This window comes from Ctenocephalides felis, unplaced genomic scaffold (assembly GCF_003426905.1).
Source record: "Ctenocephalides felis isolate EL2017-DRISC unplaced genomic scaffold, ASM342690v1 CF-g0.4_SCAFFOLD_03571, whole genome shotgun sequence".
In the NCBI taxonomy this organism is placed as follows: Eukaryota; Metazoa; Arthropoda; class Insecta; order Siphonaptera; family Pulicidae; genus Ctenocephalides; species Ctenocephalides felis.
In genome coordinates, this window is record NW_020539725.1 from 66040015 (window position 1) to 66063691 (window position 23677).

General features: G+C 33.2%; 1 protein-coding gene across 1 annotated transcript in view; it reads left to right on the top strand.

The window, feature by feature from the left end:
* Window positions 1-23677, top strand: part of LOC113386542 (probable serine/threonine-protein kinase nek3) — a 32783-nt gene that overhangs the window by 1332 nt on the left and 7774 nt on the right. Inside the window, exons 2-15 of the mRNA XM_026624322.1 lie at window positions 1348-1529; window positions 1593-1806; window positions 3306-3416; window positions 3669-3871; window positions 3963-4085; window positions 4151-4332; window positions 5070-5307; window positions 5367-5580; window positions 5649-5878; window positions 5934-6122; window positions 9173-9362; window positions 9430-9582; window positions 20560-20842; window positions 20905-21042. Of these exons, the coding sequence (XP_026480107.1) occupies window positions 1348-1529; window positions 1593-1806; window positions 3306-3416; window positions 3669-3871; window positions 3963-4085; window positions 4151-4332; window positions 5070-5307; window positions 5367-5580; window positions 5649-5878; window positions 5934-6122; window positions 9173-9362; window positions 9430-9582; window positions 20560-20842; window positions 20905-21042 (2650 nt within the window). The remainder of the gene's footprint in view (window positions 1-1347; window positions 1530-1592; window positions 1807-3305; window positions 3417-3668; window positions 3872-3962; window positions 4086-4150; window positions 4333-5069; window positions 5308-5366; window positions 5581-5648; window positions 5879-5933; window positions 6123-9172; window positions 9363-9429; window positions 9583-20559; window positions 20843-20904; window positions 21043-23677) is intronic.

The following is a 23677-nucleotide window of genomic DNA, read 5'->3' on the forward strand; positions in this document are numbered from 1 at the left end:
GAAAAATGTCCGAAATCCAAACATTGCTAATTATCAAATTACAAAAGTCCGCATTTCAACTAACATTTATTGAAAATTTCAATATCCAAGTGTATAAAACAATATTCACTACATTTTAGTAAGTTTTATCTAGTTTTTACTGATGTATATAAAACAACAGGTTCCGGTCAAAATTCCCAAGGTATTCAAAGAAATGCAAAAAAATGTCTATAATTAACTAATAAATGTACCTACAAAATTTCATTACTAGATTTTACTAATCAGAATTTAAAAATACATTATATTATAAGACAAAATGCCACTTACACCTATACTACAATCACTTTGATTCTTGTTGATCAAATAATAAAAGAGAAATTGAAATGACTCATTGGTCAAAAGTCAAAATGCCACTTACACCTAATTGATTGAAAATAATCCACATAGATTTTCATTTGTAAATCTCATAATTAACTTCCCGTAGGGCAAGTTATAGTAATCGCAAAAAAATCGAAAATGAAAATTTTTGCATTTATCGACGTTTCAGAGGTTTCTAAATATTTTGGCATACCTTGGAAAAAATGGATGTATGTGTGTGTGTGTGTATGTGTGTGTATGTATGTGCGGATACAAATTTTCGTCGACGATTTCGGGAACACCGATCAACCGATTTGAATAATTCAAAGAACATTCGATTCGTATTGAAAAGAAGACGTGCTGATTAGTTTTTGGCGAAGGCAGGTCTAGCCGTTCCGAAGATACGGGGCAAAAATTGCCAAAAACGGTAACTCAGTTTTTAAGAAAAACGGGAGCGTCCGATTTTAATAATTTAAAAAACATTTTACTTTATTGACAAGGTAAAAAACCGATCAATTTTCATATAAAGGCAGTCTAGCGTTTCGGAGATCTAATGAAAAAAGTAAAAAAAAAAATGCCATTTGGCGGTCAAAAATGATCATTAGACATATGCACATCAAATTATCAGATATTTTTTAGAGATTTTAACAATAAGTATAAATTTGGTTTACATTTCTATGGGTTCCATACCAATGTTTACGCGTTAGACGGCGACGCGGCGCTTACGCGCTTTGATAGTTCATCTTTATGAAGTTAAATAGTACGATTGCTTTGAAAAAAAGTTTAGATCTTCCAAAATATGTCAAAATAAGAAAAATTTTTTTTTCAAAAAAAGTAATTTTTTGTCCAATTTATAGTAATTTTTTTTCAAAAATGTTAACCGTTTTTAAAAAAATAATAATTGTTGGTACGGGAAGTTCCAGCAATTTGCCTTAAGGCACGATGCCCTAATTGCCTTAAGACAGAATTCCACTTACAGCTAGTTTCTAATATATTCTTTCTTCTTTCTAGGTTTGGTTTCCGTCAGCAAGCTCCGGCCAGTCATGGCCCTCAGCCTGTCCGTGGCCCTCTGGGCCAACTCACAAACCGAGTTGGCGATGTGGCCCGAACCGACGGCCGAGTGACGACCCAGGCCTATCAGAACAACAAAACCAATAACAATAACATTAATGGAAATAACACGAATAACACAGGTGGGTAATAGAAATACAAAAACCATATCAAAGGATTTTTAAAAATATTTTGATCTCTTGTAGAAAAACAAAGGCCAAGAAGTTGCGAAGGTCAATACCAGACCATAACTCGCCAACAGACCCAGATTAAATTGAAAGGAACCACAATAACAAATACAAATGATCAAGTCAAGAATCAGCAAAATACAATGAGTAGGCCACCTCAGCAGCAATTGAATTTTCCTATAAGGCCAACTTTGACCAGTGGCCCTATTGTGGCAAATCCTGGGATCGTGAGGTAAAAAGATAAAGGACTCAGGGAAAATTATTGATTTGGTAAAATTAATACATTATGCTAATGAATCATGCTCAATACTGTCAAAATGTCATGTATTTGGTGTGCATTCAAGCGTTTCACACATAAACTGCAACGCTACTCGTATGTTATGAAGCTGATCCAGAAATACTCTGTTTTATAAGATCGTTTTCAACTTCCCGTATGGTAGTTATAGTAATGGGCCGAAAATCGAAAATGAAAATTTTTACATTTCTCGACGTTTTGAAGGTTTCTGAACATTTTACTAGCATACCTCAGAAAAAATGGATGTGTGTGTGTGTGTATGTATGTATGGATAGAAATTTTCGTCCACGTTTTCGGGAGCAAGGATCAACCGATTTGAATGGTTCAAAAAACATTCGATTTTGATAGGGAGATGTGCTGATTAGTTTTTGGCAAAGGCAGGTCCAACCGTTACGGAGATACGGAGCAAAGAGTGCAGAAAATACAAATCGAGTTTTTAAGAGAGCGGAGTATCGGATTTGAATGATCTAAAAAATATTCAATTTGTAATGATTGGGAGAAGAGATGATTAGTTTTTCGCAAAGGCAGGACCCACAATTTCGAAGATACAGAACTAAATGTGCAAAAAATGGCAGTTTTTGAGGGAACTAAGCGTCCGATTTAAATGATTCAAAGAACTTTCTGCTTGTATTCACGAAACAATTGCTTATGAGAATAAAAAATTATTACATCTTTTTTTATTTTCCCATCTCTTATAATCTCTTCAATCTATTATAACCACTTCTCCCAGTCATTACTAATTGAATGTTTTTGAGATCATTTACATCCGATGCTTCGATCTCTTAAAAACTCGATTTGTATTTTCTGCACTCTTTGCTCCGTATCTCCGAAACGGCTGGACCTGCCTTTGCCAAAAACTAATCAGCACATCTCCATATCAAAAGGAATCGAATGTTTTTTGAACCATTCAAATCGGTTGATTCGTGCGCCCGAAAACGTGACCGAAAAATTGTATCCATACATACATACACACACACATCCACTTTTTCTAAGGTATGCCAAAATGATCAGAAACCTTCAAAACGTCGAGAAATGCAAAAATTTTCAGTTTCGATTCTAGGACGATTACTATAACTACCATACGGTTAATAATAACGTAATATGTCAATATAAAGAACTGCAGTAACCAAAAATATGACTAGTAAATTTTTCATTGATAATACCGATATTTATACCGGGATTCCAGTATTACAAATTTCAAATACCGAATACCGGTATTTAGGTTTTGGAAACCCTGCTTGTAACCAAATACTCTGATCAGCAAATGTAAAATAATTTGCAACCTAATTGGCTTACTAAACTTACTAACAACAAAACTAGAGCAACAAAAAAATTCGCATCCAATTGGCACTAATTGTTTCAAATTTATTTTACCATCACATATGATTTTACTGAATGCACCTTTATTTGAGCACTATTTTTTGCACATTTTCCAGCTCTACTAACACAAATACTAACACGAGCAATCAGGATCCAAATCCTGCTGGCAGGTTTACTTTGCACAGTTCCCAATTGCCGAGACCACAGTTGGCCATCAGAATGGACAAGTAATAAAATAAACTTTAATTCTCATTTTTAAACCTTATGTAGTTTAATTAATTAAGACACTGGCTTTACTTTATTTTTTCCCCAACTCCCAACAAATTCCTTTGTATTAGTTGATCAACAAAGTTGGTATCCACCAAGTGGAAATCCAATTCAATACATAATTGGTAATATTATGTTGATCAACTTAATGGATACCCATCATATTAGTTCTTTAGTTTTTTAATAATTTTATTACCTATCTTTTCCCCCAGTGCCCAAAGAAGTAAGTTGGCCAAACAGGCAGTCAACAATGGTGTCAGAAGAAGGGAGCAAAGTGCCTGTGTACGGATGCAAAGTGTTGGAGGCGATATTACAGACCCTTCCAAAGGGTACCGAGGACGACCTCGAAATCTAGAAGTCGTCATGACCGGTGCTCATGGATTCGAAGTGCGGGACACTGACGATTCGAGCATTGGTAAGGATAATAGACCTGTGAAAATTTAGATGACAAGGGTAATAGACTCATTCCTATATTTTCAGAAGAACCAGTTCTGCCTTTACCAAAGTTGCCATCAGCATTCAGCAATGCTCCAGCAGTCCTTTGAATACAGGGCTTGTCAGGGAACGTACTGGAGACCTACAAAGACTTGCCAACGTCCAAACAAACCAAAGAGATCTCAACAGCCAAGGTAAAAAAAAATGAGGACTGAATTTATGTCAACATTGTTCCTAATAATTGTTATTGCATAAATAGGTTCTACAGCTTCTGGTTCATCATCCAGTGCATCTACATCTTCGAACTTTGCACTCAGGGCACAAACAAACCCAGTCACAGATTTGTTTAGAAAACCTTCAAATTCATCCAGCGAAGGTTTTACTTACGATGATGAAGAAAAGGCCAACAGGGATAAGGATATATCAGAAAAGACTACACAGGTACGATTTTTTATAAAACTAGTGGTGTATGGCATCGTGCCTTAAGGCAAATTGCTGGAACTTCCCGTACCATAATGAAAAAATCGAGAAATTTTAAACGTTTTCAAATATATCATTACAAATACTGTAACTTTCATTATTTTTGCTAACTTGTTATATCTGAGCAAATCAAATGTAAATCATTCAATTTAAAAAAAAATAGTTGATTGCCTAAATTTACATAAAATTGAAAAAGTGCTCCTGTATAGTCACAGCCTAAACGCATTTGCCAATAATTCTGTGCGACATTTTCACTTATACTGTGCTTAGCTTGGCGGCATTTTCACATTTTTCAATAGTTTCTCACAAAATTGGAAAATTGCTCCACACACAAACAGTCTAAACGCACTTGGGTAAGCATTTGTACCAGAGTGACGCTCAGACTGTGCTTAGCTTGGGTAATTTTTTGAATTTTCAATCCAAAATTGCAAAAATATTTTATGGAAAATAAAAAAAGATGTAATAATTTTTTATCCTCAAAAGCAATTGTTTTGTCAATACGAGCAGAAAATTTTTTAGATAATTCAAATCGGACGCTTAGTTCACTCAAAAACTACCATTTTTTGCACATTTAGCTCTGTATCCCCCAAATGGCGGGACCTGTCTTTGCCAAAAACTAATCACCTTTTCTCCCAATCATTACAAATTGAGTGTTTTTAGTACATGTAGTTTCAAAATTACCTTATGTTTTCTTCCAGTTGTCTCGTGACTTCTCAGCACCGTCGTCCAAAAATTCATCACCAGGATCTAAGGGCTCATCAAACAATTGGGGTTTAGATTGCGGAGGTGAAGATCTAGCACCAGCTGATGTTTTGAGCCTGGATTCAAATTCAGGATCTGCATCAAATCTGAGTCCAGAAGATCAGACTTCAGGAAATGCCAAGTTGTTCAACACAAGTTTGACCAGGAATACTGGCTTGCAGGCACTCATGTCTTGTAAGTAACCAGATTTAAGCAAATTCAAGACAAATGTCTTACCTGTCTATTATTTTTAGCGTCTTTGCTCGGATCTTCAGGCAGTGCAGCGTCTACTTTGCTCCTAAGAAGTGCTATAGAACACGATCCTAAGTTTGCAGCAGTTGCTGCAGCTGCTGCAGTTGACAGTTGTTTATTGGACGATGAGACTAGTCCAGTCGACAGCCTAATTAGCAGTACCAGCAGTGTTTCTGATAGTTGTAATGAAGATGATGTTGATGGAGCTCTGGGAACGTAAGATAAAAAAAAATTATTATAGAATATAAAAAGCAGGGACAAATAGGATGTTATTTGTATTTCAGGAAAAAGATTAGTGTGACCAAAGATAAGGATAAGGACAAGGACAAGGATAAAGAAGTTGACTCTCTGGCTGACCAGGAACCACCAAGCAACATGATGATTGGTGCAATCAGCAGTCCTGGTACTCCTACAAATGCATCCAACTCTTTATCATTGAGTGATGGAGGAAGGGACTATTTTGATGACGAAATTGCTGATCAGCCTGCACTGGTTTTCAATGACAAGAACAATAGTAAGTATGATTGCATAAAGATTTTTTTCCAATACTGATTTGTCTCTATTTTTAGCGAGTAGTGCTGATGGTTTATCCACAAGTCTACAACTTGTAAGTCTCACCGACAACACACTGACCAGTGGAGGTCAAGATGTGCCAAATAATTTGACACACACTTTAATTGGACCCAGGGTTCAACCTTTGGCGAATAATAAGGTGGTGCAGACTTTTAACTCCCAACCTGCTGCTAGTCTTATACAAAGTAAGTACTGATTTTTATAATTCATATATTATCGACGTTGAATATTCTCTATCGCTTAATCCAAAATATTTCTGGTTTTTTTGCGTAATAAGACTGCTTCTAATATTATTCCTAATAGATTGTCCTATCTAGACAAATATTATGATTCTCCTGATGCTATTGTTGATGCATTCTCACTTTATTAGTGTTTATCAGCCTAAACTTGACATACCCATTTTCTTTGATCATAATGATAGAATCATGATAGATATAGGTAAAATTGATTCTAGTACTGTGCAACTTATTAGCAAGTTTAAAGAACTCCAAAATATTTGGTTTCGATGGTATTCTATCTTTCTTTATACGTGATTGCTCATCTGCTCTATCCGATCCACTTGCATTTCTATTTAATCTATCATTGTATACAAACTAGGGTTTTTTGGCAAAAATTATGGGTTTCGAAAACCGTTTTTTTTAGTGAAAAAAGTCGGTTTTCACTGTATAAATGGAAAATGACAAATATAGCCAAATATAAAAGCTAGATGAAAGCATTTTGATTCTTGAAATCATATCATTTCTATAGCATTTGATATCTTATCAGTCTGCAATCGTTCCCAAAAATTGTATATATTAATTTAGATTTTTATACCAGTGTATATATTAATTTAAATCAGTGTGACTTCTTCTTGAAGAAGTACCTTTCTCTACTCAAACTTAAAAAAAAAGAGTTTTAAACCCTAGAAGCCACAAATTAAAGAACAAAAAACTTGGAATTATTATATCAGGCTTCAAAAACAATTAAGCACACCAAAGTGGGAATTTTACCCGAATTTAATACCTTTCGACAAGTTTGACATCCAACCTGATTATTTGAATCAATATTCAAAAACCATTATTAAGAATTTGTTTTTGAGCATCATTTGATATTTCTAAGTCACTTTGAAACCAAAGTCGATCACACACAAAACATACATAGCCAAAGCCATCATTTGTAAATTGTTTTTCAAACAATTTTCGTGCATTCCTAAACAAATTGAAGTCTTCATATGAAAGTTCAAATACTTTATTTGACTCTTGCAAAAGATCAGTTCTTGTCACATTATTATCACATTATATGCAGAATCATTAATTTGCAATTGACGTGATGTAGTTGCTGTATCAGAAAAAGTAACAGCAGTACTTTCATCTAAAAAGATAACAGAATAATATGTTTAAATGTGAATAGTTGTAGCGTTTTTCAGGAGTCAAATAGCTTGAAAAGATTCTTACTTATGTCATTGGTGTTTACATTAACATCTAAATCGATACCTCTGGCTCAAGATTTTCTAATAAATTGGCAGTAACCGATTATTTTCCTCCAGTTGACGATGTAATCTTGATTGCATCGTCTTTGTAAGAGACTTTGAACCTGCATCAATATTTATAATTACTATCATAATAAATTAAAATTATTCTTCATAGCCATCATAAAAGTGAAACATGTAAACTTACGTTAAATTTCCAATGAAGAAATATTGTTTTCACAATTTCAGTTATCACGTAATTGTGTTTGTAGAACTTCATTATTGACTGCTTGTTTGTTTTGACTATTTCGCTGGTGATACATTTTCATTCTTTGGGCAACTGTAGTATCTGTCTTGCCTATAAAAATATTTTCCATTTTAGTAATAACCTCAGAGGTATATAGTAACCTCGAAAAACTCGAATAATACAAATTACTTCAATAAACTTACATTTCTAACGCAGCGCAGATTTTTCATATGTCATTATTTGCGATCATTTGCACTACAATTATTTATGGGGTACGGGATAAAATATTCTTCCGATCCTGGCATTTCTATTAATCACGATTTATTTCTATTTAACCTTAATAAGTTTTGACATATCACCGGAAATTTTAACAATATGCTTCAAGGTTTCGGTGACGCACGCACGTATAAAGTCACGCATCAGAATCGACCCGTATAGAAATCATATCATCGAGATGGAATGACTCTCACTTCACGTTGGCGTAACAATTTCCGTTGCATTTGTACGGATTACCCATGTCGCGCCTAAAGAAGTTTTACTTCAATAAATAAATAAACTAGCTGTAAGTGGAATTCTGTCTTAAGGCAATTAAGGCATCGTGTCTTAAGACAAATTGCTGGTACTTCCCGTACCAAAAATTATTATTTTTTTTAAAAACGATTAACATTTTTGAAAAATTTTTACTTCAAAAAAATTAGATTTTTGAGAAACTATAAATTGAACAAACAATTACTTTAAAAAAAAAATATATATATATAAGAATTTTTTTATGAAAAAAAAATGTTTTCTTTATTTTGACATATTTTGGAAGATCTGAACTTTTTTTCAAAGCAATCGTACTGCTTTAACTGCATAGAGACAAAATATAAAGCGCGTAAGCGCCACGTCGCTGTCTAACAGATAAACATTGGTACGGAACCCATAGGAATAAAAACAAAATTTATACTTATTGTTAATATCTCTATAAAGTATCTGATAATTTGATGTGCATATGTCTAATGACCATCTTTGATCGCCAAATGGCATTTTTTTTACTTTTTTCATTAGATCTCCGAAACCGCTAGACCTGCCTTCATAAAAATTTGATCAATTCTTCATCTTGTCAATAAAAGTGAAATGTTTTTGAATTATTCAAATCGGACGCTCCGTTCTCTTAAAAACGGAGTTACTATTTTTGGCACTTTTTTCGAATAGTGCCCCGTATCTTCGGAACGGCTAGACCTGCCTTTGCCAAAAACTAATCAGCACGTCTCCTTATCAATACGAATCGAATGTTTTTTGAATTATTCAAATCGGTTGATCCGTGTTCCCGAAATCGTCGACGAAAATTTGTATCCGCACATACATACAAACACACACACACACATACATCCATTTTTTCTAAGGTATGCCAAAATATTCAGAAACCTTTGAAACGTCGAGAAATGCAAAAATTTTCATTTTCGATTTTTTTGCGATTACTATAACTTGCTCTACGGGAAGTTATTAAATAAATAAATAAATAATAGATCAGGTAATTTCATTTATCATTTTATTACCAGGTGCAGTATTGGCCAACGCCAATCATCCTGTATCAAATCTAAGCCCAAGTTCCTTAAGGCTTCGTCGAAATGGGCCAAACGAGTTAAGTCGTTGCGGTTCGTTGGACACTTTGTCGCCTTGCGAAAGTATTGCATCGGATGACCTGATGATGGACTTTGATCATAGCCAAAGTAGTTTGGAGAGCGACAGGTACCAGTTCAATTAATATAAAGATTGTAGTACTGAAGTTTATATATTTTATTGGTCTTCTATCCAGGGCTGAAAGTGGCCACGGCAGTGCCTTGCACTCTTTGGACGAAACTCAAATCATGAACGAGTTGGCCCAACAAGGTGGCCAGGTTATGAAGGAATGGACGACGTTGCTGAACGCCAGGCAATTGACGAATGGTGGACGTACTGAAGTAAATGGGTGAGTTAGTAATGCCATCAATTATATATTTTTTAAATTTTGTATATTTTTTGGTTTCTACTCGTTCTTTCCCATAATCTATTCTTTCCTCGGCGTTACCGTAACCGAATCTTTGATTTCAATTTTAACCTTCCAATTGAGGTTACTTTATGGTGTAATTATAACTGTAGTGTTTTGTAAGTTCAATTACTTCACTTTTTCAAGTTTACCGCGTTAGTGTTAGTATTAGTCTTTTTGCACGGTTATTTTGACTTTTATTGTTTTCGTGTACGGTTTCCGAGCAAATAAGGCTTGGTGCAAATGACAAGCATTACAGAGAATATTTCTATTTTTGGGCACTATCTTAACTTATTCAATTGAACTAGTACTTTAAATGCAATTAAACAGTTTAAATATTTAACCACAAATTATGAAGAAATGCCGAAGTTAAAAATTTAAACCCCAACAAAAATTAATCAGTATTCCAACGACTCCAATTGATATCTTTGAAGAAAATTTTAAGTCCTGGGAGTAAATTTGTAGTCCCGGGAGTAAATTTGGAGTCCCAGGAAGATGGTCGGAATCTCGGGAGGACATTCGGAGTCCCGGGAGGACATTCGGAGTCCCGGGAGGATATTGGGAGTCCCGGGAGGATATTGGGAGTCCCGGGAGGATATTGGGAGTCCCGGGAGGATATTGGGAGTCCCGGGAGGATATTGGGAGTCCCGGGAGGATATTGGGAGTCCCGGGAGGATATTGGGAGTCCCGGGAGGATATTGGGAGTCCCAAGAGGATATTGCGAGTCCCAAGAGGATATTGCGAGTCCCGGAAAAATATTGGGAGTCATTCTGAGTCCCTGAAAAATCCCTCTGCGAAAAATATTGGAGAGGACATTCTGAGTCCCTGGAGGACATTCTGAGTCCCTGGAGGACATTCTGAGTCCTTGGAGGACATTCTGAGTTCCTGGGGGACATTCTGAGTCCCTGGAGGACATTCTGAGTCCCTAGAGGACATTCTGGGTCCCTGGAGGACATTCTGAGTCCCTGGAGGACATTCTGAGTCCCTGGAGGACATTCTGAGTCCCTGGAGGACATTCTGAGTTTCTCGAGGACATTCTGAGTCCCTCGAGGACATTCTGAGTCCCTCGAGGACATTCTGAGTCCCGGGAGAACATTCTGATGAAATTGGGAGTCCCCGGATAAAATTGGGAGTCCCAAGAGAATATTCAGATTAAATTGGGAGTCCGCTGATGAAAATGAGTCCCCGGATAAAACTGGGAGTCCACGGATGAAATTGGGAGTCCCCGAATGAAATTGGGAGTCGCAAGAGGATATTTGGATGGAAATGGAAGTCCCAAGAGGATATTTAGCTCGAAATGGAAGTCCCTGGATGAAAATGGTAGTCCACGGATGGAAATGAGAGTCCCCAGATAAAATTGAGAGTCTCAAGAGGATATTCCAATGAAATTAGGAGTCCCAAGAGGATATTCGGATGGAAATAGAAGTCTCTGGATGATAATGGGAGTCCCCGGATGATAGTGGAAGTCTCCGGATGAAAATGGAAGTCTCCGGATGAAAATGGGAGTCCCCGGATGATAGTCCGGAATGAAAATGAGAGCCTCCGGATGGAAATGGGAGTCTCCGGATGGAAATGGGAGTCTTCGGATGGAAATGGGAGTCTCCGGATGGAAATGGGAGTCTCCGGATGGAAATGGGAGCCTCCGGATGGAAATGGGAGTCTCCGGATGGAAATGGGAGTCTCCGGATGGAAATGGGAGTCTCCGGATGAAAATTGTAGTCCCCGGATGGAAATGGGAGTACCCGGAGCCCAAAAAACTCGCTTGGAGATAGATTTTATGGTTCAGAGTTTGTATCTAGAGTCCATATATTCTCATAGAGCAGAGACTAAGATCAGAGTTCAGATAGGAAGACTAGAAACCAGACAGTAAGTGTAAAGTCTAAATGAGAGAGTCCAAAAACTGGCAGTATTATCTAGACACGTTTCTAATGTACTAATGTTTATTTACATACGCGCGTGATGTGCACTCGACTTAACCTTAATTATAATTACGTCCGTTGTTGTTAGGAAATTTCGTTATACAAAATATTCTCTCTTTCCACTACATGTGCACATTATACAACGTAAAACGTACCTGTATGTAGTTGAAGGTACATAGTATGAATTTGACTGGGGGAACTGTAGAGTAACTATCGGGTCGGTTGGCACACGTTCGCCGTGACTCAGCGGCGCGTTCATTTAGTGCTGGGAAAAGGAAATTCGATTATAAACTGGATAGAAAATAGAACTGTCCGTCTTAAGGAATTAAAACTTGGCACCCCACTCTTAAAGGAGACAGAAAACGTAGATTGAACAATTGGACAGTTGACTTTGAATTTTTAATAATCACTATTTTTTTACAAAAAAATGTCAAAATAAATTAATGATATATTATTATTAATTAAGTTAACTTCATCGCCAAAGTCTTCTGAACATTTTGGTAAACCTTATTATTAGAATGAATAAATGTATGTGTGTGACTCAGAATGATTAAAAAAGCATTTAAAATTTGGTGGTCAAAATGATCTATTCAAATCATTTGTATGTTCGATATGTACTTATTAACTTCCCGTAGGGTGAGTTATTGTAATGGACCGAAAATCAAAATTGAAAATTTTTGCGTTTCTCGACGTTTTGAAGGTTTTTGAACATTTTGGCATACCTCAGAAAAAGTGGATGTGTGTATGTCCGCATTTTTTCGTTCACGTTTTCGGGCGCACGAATCGACCGATTTGAATGGTTTAAAAAACATTCGATCCCTATTGATAGGGAGATGTGCTGATTAGGTTTTGGCAAAGACAGGTCCAGCAGTTACGGAGATAAAGAGCAAAGAGTGCAGAAAATACAAATCGAGTTTTTGAGAGAACGGAGTATCGGATTTGAATGATGTAAAAAACATTCAATTTGTAATGACGGGGAGAAGAGGTGATTAGTTTTTGGCAAAGGCAAATCCAGCGGTTTCGGAGATACAGAGCTAAATGTGCAAAAAATGGCAGTTTTTGAGTGAACTAAGCGTCCGATTTAAATGATCTAAAAAACTTTCTGCTTGTATTGACAAAACAATTGCTTTTGAGGATAAAAAATTATTTCGTCTTTTTTTATTTTCCATAAAATATTTTTGTAATTTTGGATTGAAAATTGAAAAAATTATCCAGGCTAAGCACAGTCTAAGCGCCACTCTAGTACAAATGATAACCCAAGTGCGTTTAGACTGTTTATGTACAGGAGCAGTTTTTCGATTTTGTGAAAACTATTGAAAAATGTGAAAATGACGCCAAGCTAAGCACGGTATAAGTGAAAATGTCGCACAGAATTATTTGCAAATGCGTTTAGACTGACTATACAGGAGTATTTTTGCAATTTTGTGTAACTATTTTAGGCAACTATTTTTTTGAAATTGAATTCGAAATGAAATGACGATTGTTAATGTTCTGGAGATAAATTGATTTATTTATAATTTACATTTGATTTGCTCAGATATAACAAGATAGCAAAAATAATAAAAGTTACAGTATTTGTAATAATATATTTGAACACGTTTAAAATTTCTCGAATATTTCATTACGGTACGGGAAGTTCCAGCAGTTTGCCTTAAGGCACGATGCCATACACCACTTGTTGTTGTCATAATTCGATGAAAATTAGCTCTTACACCACTATGACAGTGTTTTACAAGAAGTATGTGCCTCTCTATCAGAGTCCATCCATCCATACATCCATACATCCATCTATCTATACAATACTCGGATTTGCGTTTATTATTCCACAATTACCTTTTGTGCATATGCTGAGAGGAATTTCCATACATTATTGCTATTTTTCATTATAATAATAATTATTATTAAATTTATAAAATATGGTAAAAATATTCAGAAGTAGCGGTAAAATGAAATGTGGTGATTAAGGAAAATTTTGATAGGAAATATATAAGTTTCAGGTAAAATGTTGAAACAGCTTTTGAGACTCTAAAAATAAATTTAAGTGATAAACGTAAATTTTATTTATCAGGGTTAAAATCGCAGTGAAAAAGTGTTTAAAAAGTTAAAAAGTGGTTAAAAAGTCAAAAAAATAGAGGGATCAACAAAATTATTCGTAAAGAAGTGTAAAAAAATATTAATTTCATCCAAAATCAGCTTCATAGATTTAAAAATAAATTGAAATATGGTCAAAATCAGTGTTCAAATTTCAGTAAGCAAAACAAAAATATTTAAATATAAACCAAAATATAAATTTGCCTAAGAAAATGGTATGAAAATTTTGTTTAGTAAACCCAAATATCATTATAATAAGGAAGATACAAGGAATTTATGTAAAATAAAATTTGTCGTAAAATTATATTAAAAAAATCTTCTTTAAAAATGTATACATCGATAAAGCACTCGTTTTAAGATTTACTAAAAAATTATTAAAAAATTAATATAACTCTAAATAAAATTGTCTCTACTTGCCTTAATATTTTTTTATACTAATTTATAAATAATTTCACATTAAATATTAACATTAAAATAAGAAAATAGTTTTCACGTGAATTATGACGACATTGAAAATAACGGAAGTTCTTTAATAATGTCAATTAGTAAAGTAAATAAAGAAGAGTAAATATATTTTATAGAGAACATATATATATATATATATATATATATATATATATATATATATATAAATTATGTGCTGTAACAGAGCGATCTATTCAATTGACTTTTCAACTTATTTGTAATTATTCAATATAAGAAATATGATACATTTATTCATAACAAATATTGACAATAACATCCAAATATTAAACAAAAAATAAACATTATATTAAATTTTAGAAATCCATACAAGCTACTTTATTGTTTGAAATATCCTCAACAAAAGTTTATTTAAAAAACTTTATCCAACCAAATTTGTTAGAGCGAATTGTCTAAGAATTGTTAATGATTTTTTTCACTATTTTTTATAACTTGTGGTTCACTTACCAATTACTCTAAAAAGTTTTTTTAATAGAGAAAGCAAAATTCTTAACAATTGCGCAACTTTTGTGATATTATCTTGAGTCCATTCTCTTAAGAATGGAACACGATGATGGCCTCTTTAAATAACGAATTAAATTGTCGATTTAAAACAATACGACATTAGAAATTTCTTTAATTGTAACAAAGTAGTAATATTATGACAGTAATAAGATCTAATTCTTTTGTCTCTAAAATAACTTTGAAATTTGTAAATATGAGGGCTGATATAAAATTCTTAAATTTCGAGGCTAATGCTAGAAATTTTTAAGTTTTGTTGATAAAACTTAGTATAAACAACAAAAAAGAAACATCTGATTATTAAAAAATTATAAAAATAATAATTCAAACCTATAAATTAACAAGTACACCTAACGATTTTCTATCTCAATAGGTAAAAAATATTTGTTTAATATAATTAAAAGTGAAAAAAGTGCTCGATTATTTATTGATTGAAAATTCCAGTTTGTTTTAACTATATATTACTATAGTTAAAGTGCAAAACTAGTTGGAAAGTGTAAAATGATAAAAATTTTGTGATAAAATGACGGAGTTTGATACTTACATTCCTGCACGAGTAGAAATCATCAGGTAAATATAGAATTTCTAAATAAAATTTATATGAATCGAGCAAATTATTAAAACCAATTAAAATTGTAAAAATGCAAAAAAGGAAATTTTTGTCTGATTACCTAATTTATCTTTATCTCCGATGTCGAAAATAAATTCCAATCAATAATCGATTAAATCAATGATTCACCCAATAAGGAAAAGTACATTTAGTTTACTTATAAGGATTTATTGAAGACATTAAAGTGATTTATAGTTATCGGTTTTATTCGCATCGGTTTTGTAGAGACAATCGACGATATTTTAACAAAAACGAATATTGAGAAAGTAGTTCAGCTCTAAAGGACGACTTTCATTTAAATTTGGAACTAACTAGTGTGTATGGCATCGTGCCTTAAGGCAAATTGCTGGAACTTCTCGTACCACAATAAAATATTCGAGCAAAAAAATAATAATCAATAAATTTTGATCAATGATTAATAACAATTGTTTTAATATTTTCAAAGAGATAATTATAATTACTATATATTTTTTCCTTCATATAATATACAGTGACAATCTTATCGCTCAAAACACTTGAAAATGTTTACATTAACAAGAGATGCGGAATGAATCCAACTGAGGATGTATTTCTTACGAGTAGAATAACGCATATGAAATGAATACATTTTTAAACTGAATTGTAAATTTAAAATTGATATTTGAATTGATTTACGTAAAGTAAAGTTTTTTTTCTTGAAGATTTTGATATTTATTTGAACCGTATGAGTGAACTTTAAAAATTAAAGATCTTGGTACGGAACTCAAAAAAGTGGTAACATTTTTTTTCTTATTATTAAATTATCTAAATTATCTATAAAATATCTGATAGTATGATGTGCATATGTCTAATGATCATTTTTGACCGCCAAATGTTTATTCTTTAAGTTTTGTGTTAGATTTCCGAAAACGCTAGACCTGCCTTTCCAAAAGTTTAATCAATTCTTCACCATGTCAATACAAGTAAAATGATTTTTGAATTATTAAAATCGGATGCTCGGTTCTCTCAAAAGCTCGATTTGTATTTTCTGCACTCTTTGTTTCGTATCTCCGTAACGGCTGGACCTGCCTTTGCCAAAAACTAATCAGCACATCTCCCTATGAATAGGAATCGAATGTTTCTTGAACCATTCAAATCGGTTGGACGAAAAATTGTATCCATACACATACACACACAAATCCATTTTTTCTGAGATATGCCAAAATGTTCAGAAACCTCTGAAACGTGAAGGTATGCAAAAATTTTCATTTTATATTTTTGGACGATTACAATAACTTACTCTACGGGAAGTTAATAAAATATTTTTGAATTTTTTGTTTGAAAATTTTGAAATTTGTTTTCAAATGTTTGGGATCCTATATGTCGGAATAGTCATACTGTCGAAAACATTTAGTAAAGAAAGAAGAAAAATTTAATATAGAACGAATGTCAGTCATATATGTGTGACATATAAAATAGTGTTGACAAAAGTTTTTTCGATTCATTAAAGGACCGATTCTGCCGCATAATAGACCAATGTTATGGCAAGGCCATGTTATGAAAAACTTTTCATACAAAATATTCACAAAGGCCATGCAGTCAGGCGTAATTCTCAGGTTGTCAGATAGAAAATTTAATCTAGAAACCGCACAAATGTCGCAAAAACTATGTTAGATAACAGGGTCTTTCTGACCCAGCTTCATAACATACGAGTGACGTTGCAGTTTATGCGTAAAACGCCTGAAGGCACAGCAAATGCATGACATTTTGACAGTATTCAGTATGATTCAGTAGCATATTGTATGTAAGTTATAGCGTAACATGGCCTCTCCATAACATTTATCTGTTATGCAGCGCCTAAGTTCCCTGGATACATTTTCAAGTAAATTATCTAGCAAATGTTTCTGATATCGTGGCGATTTACCTGATTAATCCATTTTTTTTCTCCAGTAGTTCTCAATCTTTTATCCATTTTCCCACGATTTCACAGCCTTTGTACAGTATTTTCTCTCATATCGAACGCCTGCGCACTTTCATGAATTCGTTTCTTATCGAATATTGTGTATTTGGAGCAGCACACCATATACGATATATAATATGTAGTTTTACTTTTCAGTTCTCTCCGTACACTTCGTGTTCTGTTGATAAATTCTCAGTTTTCGAATACCTGTTGAATGATTGTGCCTAAAAACGAGAATTTAAATTTTTCACATTTTTTTCTAATAAGTAATTGAGATTTTAGAGATTTAGTATGTTACCTCCACCAGGAACAGTTCGGTTGATGCATTTGCGGTGACAACAGTGTTTTGTTGATTGTGTAAAAATTAATTATAAATTTTAAGTGATGATAAGTAATATATGCTAAATACATAATATAAATATAAAATTAATATAAAAATTATAAGTAAATCAATTTATCTCTAGAACATTAACAATCCTCATTTCATTTCGAATTCAATTTCAAAAAAATTGTTTAGTTGCCTTAATTTGCACAAAATTGAAAAAGTGCTCCCGTACAGTCACAGTCTAAACGCACTTGCAAATAATTCTGTGCGACATTTTCACTTATACTGTGCTTAGCTTGGCGGCATTTTCACATTTTTCAATAGTTTTCACAAAATTGGAAAAGTGCTCCAGTACTTAAACAGTCTAAACGCACTTGGGTAAACATTTGTACCAGAGTGGCGCTTAGACTGTGCTTAGCCTGAGTAATTTTTTGAATTTTCAATCCAAAATTACAAAAATATTATATGGAAAATAGAAAAAGATGTAATAATTTTTTATCCTCAAAAGCAATTGTTTTGTCAATATAAGCAGAAAGTTTTTTAGATCATTCAAATCGGATAATCCGTTCTGTCTCCGTAACGGTTAGACCTGCCTTGCCAAAACCTAAGCTTTTAACCTAAGTTTTTTAACCAATGTGTGTATGTGTGTTTATATTTATTTATAAACTCTGCATTAAAATTATGCGAGCGTGAAAATTGTGCTAGAAATATGAGAGTAGAAATTCTCCAAGCAATTACTCTTCAAAGTTTTATTATTTCAGTTCGATAATAAAAGTCGAAGTGATAAAACATTTTAGTGTGATTTTGTACTGGAATTTATTTTGAAACATTTCTAAATATCTAATTTTATAATAAACACTCAATAGTTAGTTTGATACCTGATAATTAATTACAAATATAATTAAAACTAGTGGTGTATGACATCGTGCCTTTAGGCAAATTGCTGGAACTTCCCGTACCGTAATGAAATATTCAAACATTTTAAACGCTTTCAAATATATTATTACAAATACTGTAATTGTTTTATTATTTTCGCTATCATGTTATATCTGAGCAAATCAAATGTAAATCATGAATCAAATTATCTCAAGAACATTAATAATCGTCATTTCATTTCGAATTCAATTTCAAAAAAAAATAGTTGCTATATCATATAATATATATATATATATATATATATACTATATGAGATATATATTATATATATTATATATATATTATATTTTTCTCTCGTATATATATATATGTTTATTACAATCGATAAACCTGCGGCAGTTTGCCATATATAGCTGGAAATCTTATCAAATATTGTTCCAAAATATTTCACAATTTAACTTTTATATAATGAGTCACACGAATGTTTAATTAACAAAATCTCAATTCTTCGAACAGTGTTTGTTTATAATATTTAAACAGCACATTTAAACGTGATTGTGTTTATAATTACTTTACCATAATTACTTTAGTCGCAATAACAGAAATTATATTTCAGTTTATATAATTCATAGAAATATGAGATAAGGTCCTTCGATTTTAACTCCGCTTGATTGTGTTTTTTTATTTTATTAACTTCCCGTAGTGTAAGTTATTGTAATCGTCCAAAAATTTAAATTGAAAATTTTTGCATTTCTCGACGTTTTGAAGGTTTCTGAACATTTTGGCATACCTCAGAAAAAAATGGATGTGTGTGTGTGTGTTTTGTACACACACGGATCAACCGATTTGAATGATTCAAAAAACATTCGATTTCTATTGACAGGAAGATGTGCTTATTAGTTTTTGGCAAAGGCAAGTCCAGCGGTTACGGAGATAAAGAGCAAAGAGTGCAGAAAATAGAAATCGAGTTTTTGAGAGAACGGGAGCATCCGCTTTGAATGATCTAAAAAACATTCAAGTGGTTGTTAGTTTTTGGCAAAGACAGGTCCCGCCATTTCGAAGATACAGAGCTAAATGTGCAAAAAATGGCAGTTTTTGAGTGCACTAGGCGTCCGATTTGAATGGTCTAAAAAACTTTCTGCTTCTTATTTCATTTACCATACAATATTTTTGTAATTTTGGATTAATAAATTCAAAAAAATTCCCGGGCTAAGCACAGTCTAAGCGCCACTCTGGTACAAATGTTTACCCAAGTGCGTTTAGACTGTTTATGTACTAGAGCGCTTTTCCAATTTTGTGTGAAAACTATTGAAAAATGTGAAAAAGCCGCCAAGCTAAGCACAGTATAAGTGAAAATGTCGCACAGAATTATTTGCAAATGCGTTTAGACTGTGGCTGTATAGAAGCACTTTTTCAATTTTGTGCAAATTAGGCAACTATTTTTTTGAAATTAAATTCGAAATGAAATGACGATTGTTAATGTTTTGGAGATAAATTGATTTATTCATGATTTACATTTGATTTGCTCAGATATAACAAGATTGCAAGAATAATGAAAGTTACAGTATTTGTAATAATATATTTGAAAACATTAAATATTCCTCGATCATTTGGTTACGGTACGGGAAGTTCTAGCAATTTGCCTTTAGGCACGATGCCATACACAAACACTAGTTTATTTCTTAATCGGATAACAAATACTGGCAGCTTTTTGCGGAGAACATTCTCTTATGATTAAACAATTACAAATTTGTTTAAATAAAATTATACTAAAACTTTAAAGATAATTAATTTTTTTGCAATACAAATTTGTAGGTAGAATCTACAAATTAGCATTAAATCCTGACTTCAATCTACTATTTAGATCCTAATTTTAATGTGACTGTCGTGCTCGCTGATTTACCAAAAACTAAGTTTACCGACTGAAAAACTTTTTAAAATTATAATGGTGATCATGTTAAGTGACAGTGACAATAATGTTGGTTTCACCAAGTCACCAGTTGGTGCTCGGAGAACCAAAACAGACATCCATTTACCAGATTGTGCCATCACACGTCAAAGAAACGGAGGCTCTTTTAGGTCGAAAACCCTTGAAAGGTTAAAAATTAGGAACCAGAACTATATAAACAACTTGCTTCAAATCTAAATCACAACACTTCCAATTCACATAACTAATATATCCTTTATCTTTACCTAGGAGTTCTCAGTCCCAGCAACCTGCTTCGGTACAGCCTCCAGCTCGGACGGCGCGCCTCCTGCAAAGGGCGCGCGCCAGTCCTCCACCAGGGGTCAGAAGAACCCCGATATTCAGACCACCGCCGCACCAGGGATCACCAACCCACCAGACCACAAATGGATGTCCTCCAACCGATATGGAGGACGGCGGAGCCTGGATTGACAGGAGTACACATAACGCCATCATGCAGGACGTTGTTGGCATCAAGACAATGCTGCTCAAGCTGAAGAGGGTTTTACATGAGGTGAGGATAAGTGGATTTATGAATAAGTTTTTTATTATAATAATTACATTTTTTTTTCCTAGACTGAGACCATGAATCCCTTCGATCGTCATTTAAATTCTCCAAGGCATTCGGCTGATAGTGGTATGGGAGCCTCCAGTGCCTCCAATGGAGATTCCTTGGAGATGGCGGACCTGAAGAGACAGGTTGTTTTTCTGCAGGTACTTGGCATTTTGAATTTGCATTTGGTAATTGATATAATAGTAATTTCAGACAGTTTTGTAATGCAAATGGAGTCAATGATTTTTCACAAATTTTGGTTGTTATATAACATTAGAGTGGTCCTTAACATATGGACATTTTCGAATTTCCTTGCTCCCAAGGGCTCAAATGCTTCCAAATAAATAAAGTAAAATCCTCTAAAAATTTCAGCTCTTAACAATAACATTTATATAGTCCGCAATTCAATTAAAAGTTTTGTATATTTATTATTAAGTAAATTCTTGCGCCATGTGATCGCATTTGTGAACACAAATATTATGACACTTAAAAATATTTATAAATCACTTAACTTCTAATTAAATCCATGTAGTTTGTTCAACAAAATATTTAATAAAATTCATTTTTTGCAGCAGAATATTTATTACTCAAATTATCAGTAAAAATTTGCCATTGAAATTACAAGTCTGCCACCACAGATGGAGCAAGGATTTACTTAATGACATATGTTAATAATGAAAATGCGAAACTTTTAATTAAATTGCGGACTATCTAAATATTAATATTACGAGCTAAAACTTTCAGAGAATTTTTTTGTCGATTTGGAAGCGTTTGAGCCCTTGGGAGCATAGAAATTCGTAAATGTCCATATTAAGGACCACTCTAATGTAAAATATATTAATTTTTATTGTAGAACGCGTCAAATTCATTTTTGGATCGCGAAACAAGAAAATTTGGTCCTTATATTTTGTTTTTTTATATTGGAACAAGGAGTATTCCTAATTTAAATTTTTCTGAAGTATTTTACATCATGTGGCTGTTTTTTCTCCTATTCATTAAAAATACATAAATGAAATTTTTAAAAATTTAAATCGATTTTTCTTTGTGTTATTATTTCTTTTTAAGTCTTATTAGTTAAGTTAGATTTTTTGATCAGATCTTAATTTGATGAATAGTGATAATTACGTAACTGTCTGATGTTCCTGGTATTTGTAAGTTTTATGTTAAGTAGATTTTTGAAGTAAAACTTCTTTAGGCGCGATATGGGTGTAAAAATTTTTAGGCGCGACACGGGTGTAAATCCGTACAAATGCAACGAAAATGCCAACGTGAAGTTGAACACTACGACGCCGTAAGCGCTGATGTCGCGAGTATCCACTCCCGTCATGTCATGCGCAAGTCGAGCGCTAAACCCTATATGAACTTGCATTAATTGAATCACGTTTTTTTACAAAAGAAGAGGTTACTGTATTATGTCCTCATGGAATAAGACTTTTCTTAGAGAATAAATGTATCATGGAATATAATAAATTTATACTGAATCTCGTTGAAGACACAATAATATGATATTTATGTAGGTTGCCATGCGACAGATCAACAATCATACATTCGTCAGCAGTTTCACAAAAATCGGTTATTGATACCGGGGGTTTGCCGTATGAAATAATTTTAGTTCTGAATAAATTTTACATAATAACAACTAATATTGATGTAAGTGATGGCTTAACTAATGGTTGTGTAGGAAAATTAATGTACATAGAACGTGGCGATAATGATGAACTTCTACGTTTATGGTTTGAATTTCCTGGTAAGATAGGTAACAAAATAAGAAAAAAGCTGCACATCATATTCAAACTCTTAATATCAGTAGGACAGCTGTGCCGATTCTCAGGAAATCTTCATCTATTCCAATGAATAGAATAAAATCATATTTGTCAAAAGAAATCATTTTCCTTTAGTGTCTGCTTGTGCACTCACAATACACAAATCACAAGGTGGTACTTTTGATAAAATTGTATATGAATACAATAAAACACATAATCAGCAGCTTCTATATGTTGCATTATCACGAGTTACCAGCATTAATGGATTGTTCATCATTTCTAAAACAACGACAAAAAATTTTATAATGGAAGAAAACGGCCAGCAGGATTAATGGACTTAAAAACTGAATTCCAAAGACTTTCAACTTGTAGATTAATAACACAAGAAGAAAAATTGAGTGAGATAATAAGTTTGAACGACATTTCATTGTTTTCCTTTAACTGCCAAAGTTTACGAGCTCATTTGCCTGATCTGCAAGATAAAGTGCTACAACGTTGTACGTTTTTGTTATTTTCGGAAACTTTGGATTAATAATGAAGAACGAATTAATATTCAGAACTATTACTGCGTTACTCAATACAAACGATCAACACAAGAGCAGGTGGTGTAGCTGTCTAATGTCTATCATTCATGTTCAGATACTGTTCATAATGCCACTCCTATGCAGTTTCTTGCGCCAACGATATTACTGGATATTCTTAATGAAATACACAAGTAGGTGATATTACACACACAGAATCAAACATTAATTATAGTCGTCCTTTAATTTCTCCCAATAAAAACGTATCAAATATTATTAAATTTCTTCATCAGCAGTTACTTCATTTTTCTAATGAGGGTGCAAAACTTTTAAACACTAATCACAACGAGATACCATTAATTCTTGCTGGAGATTTCAATGTCAATTTTCGTTCAGAAGAATCTCAACCATTAATTGATTTTTCAAATAATAAATTCAATTTAACAATGAATAATTCTCCATTTGATTCAACCACAAGATATGGCTCGACTATTGATGCAGTTTTCTCAGAA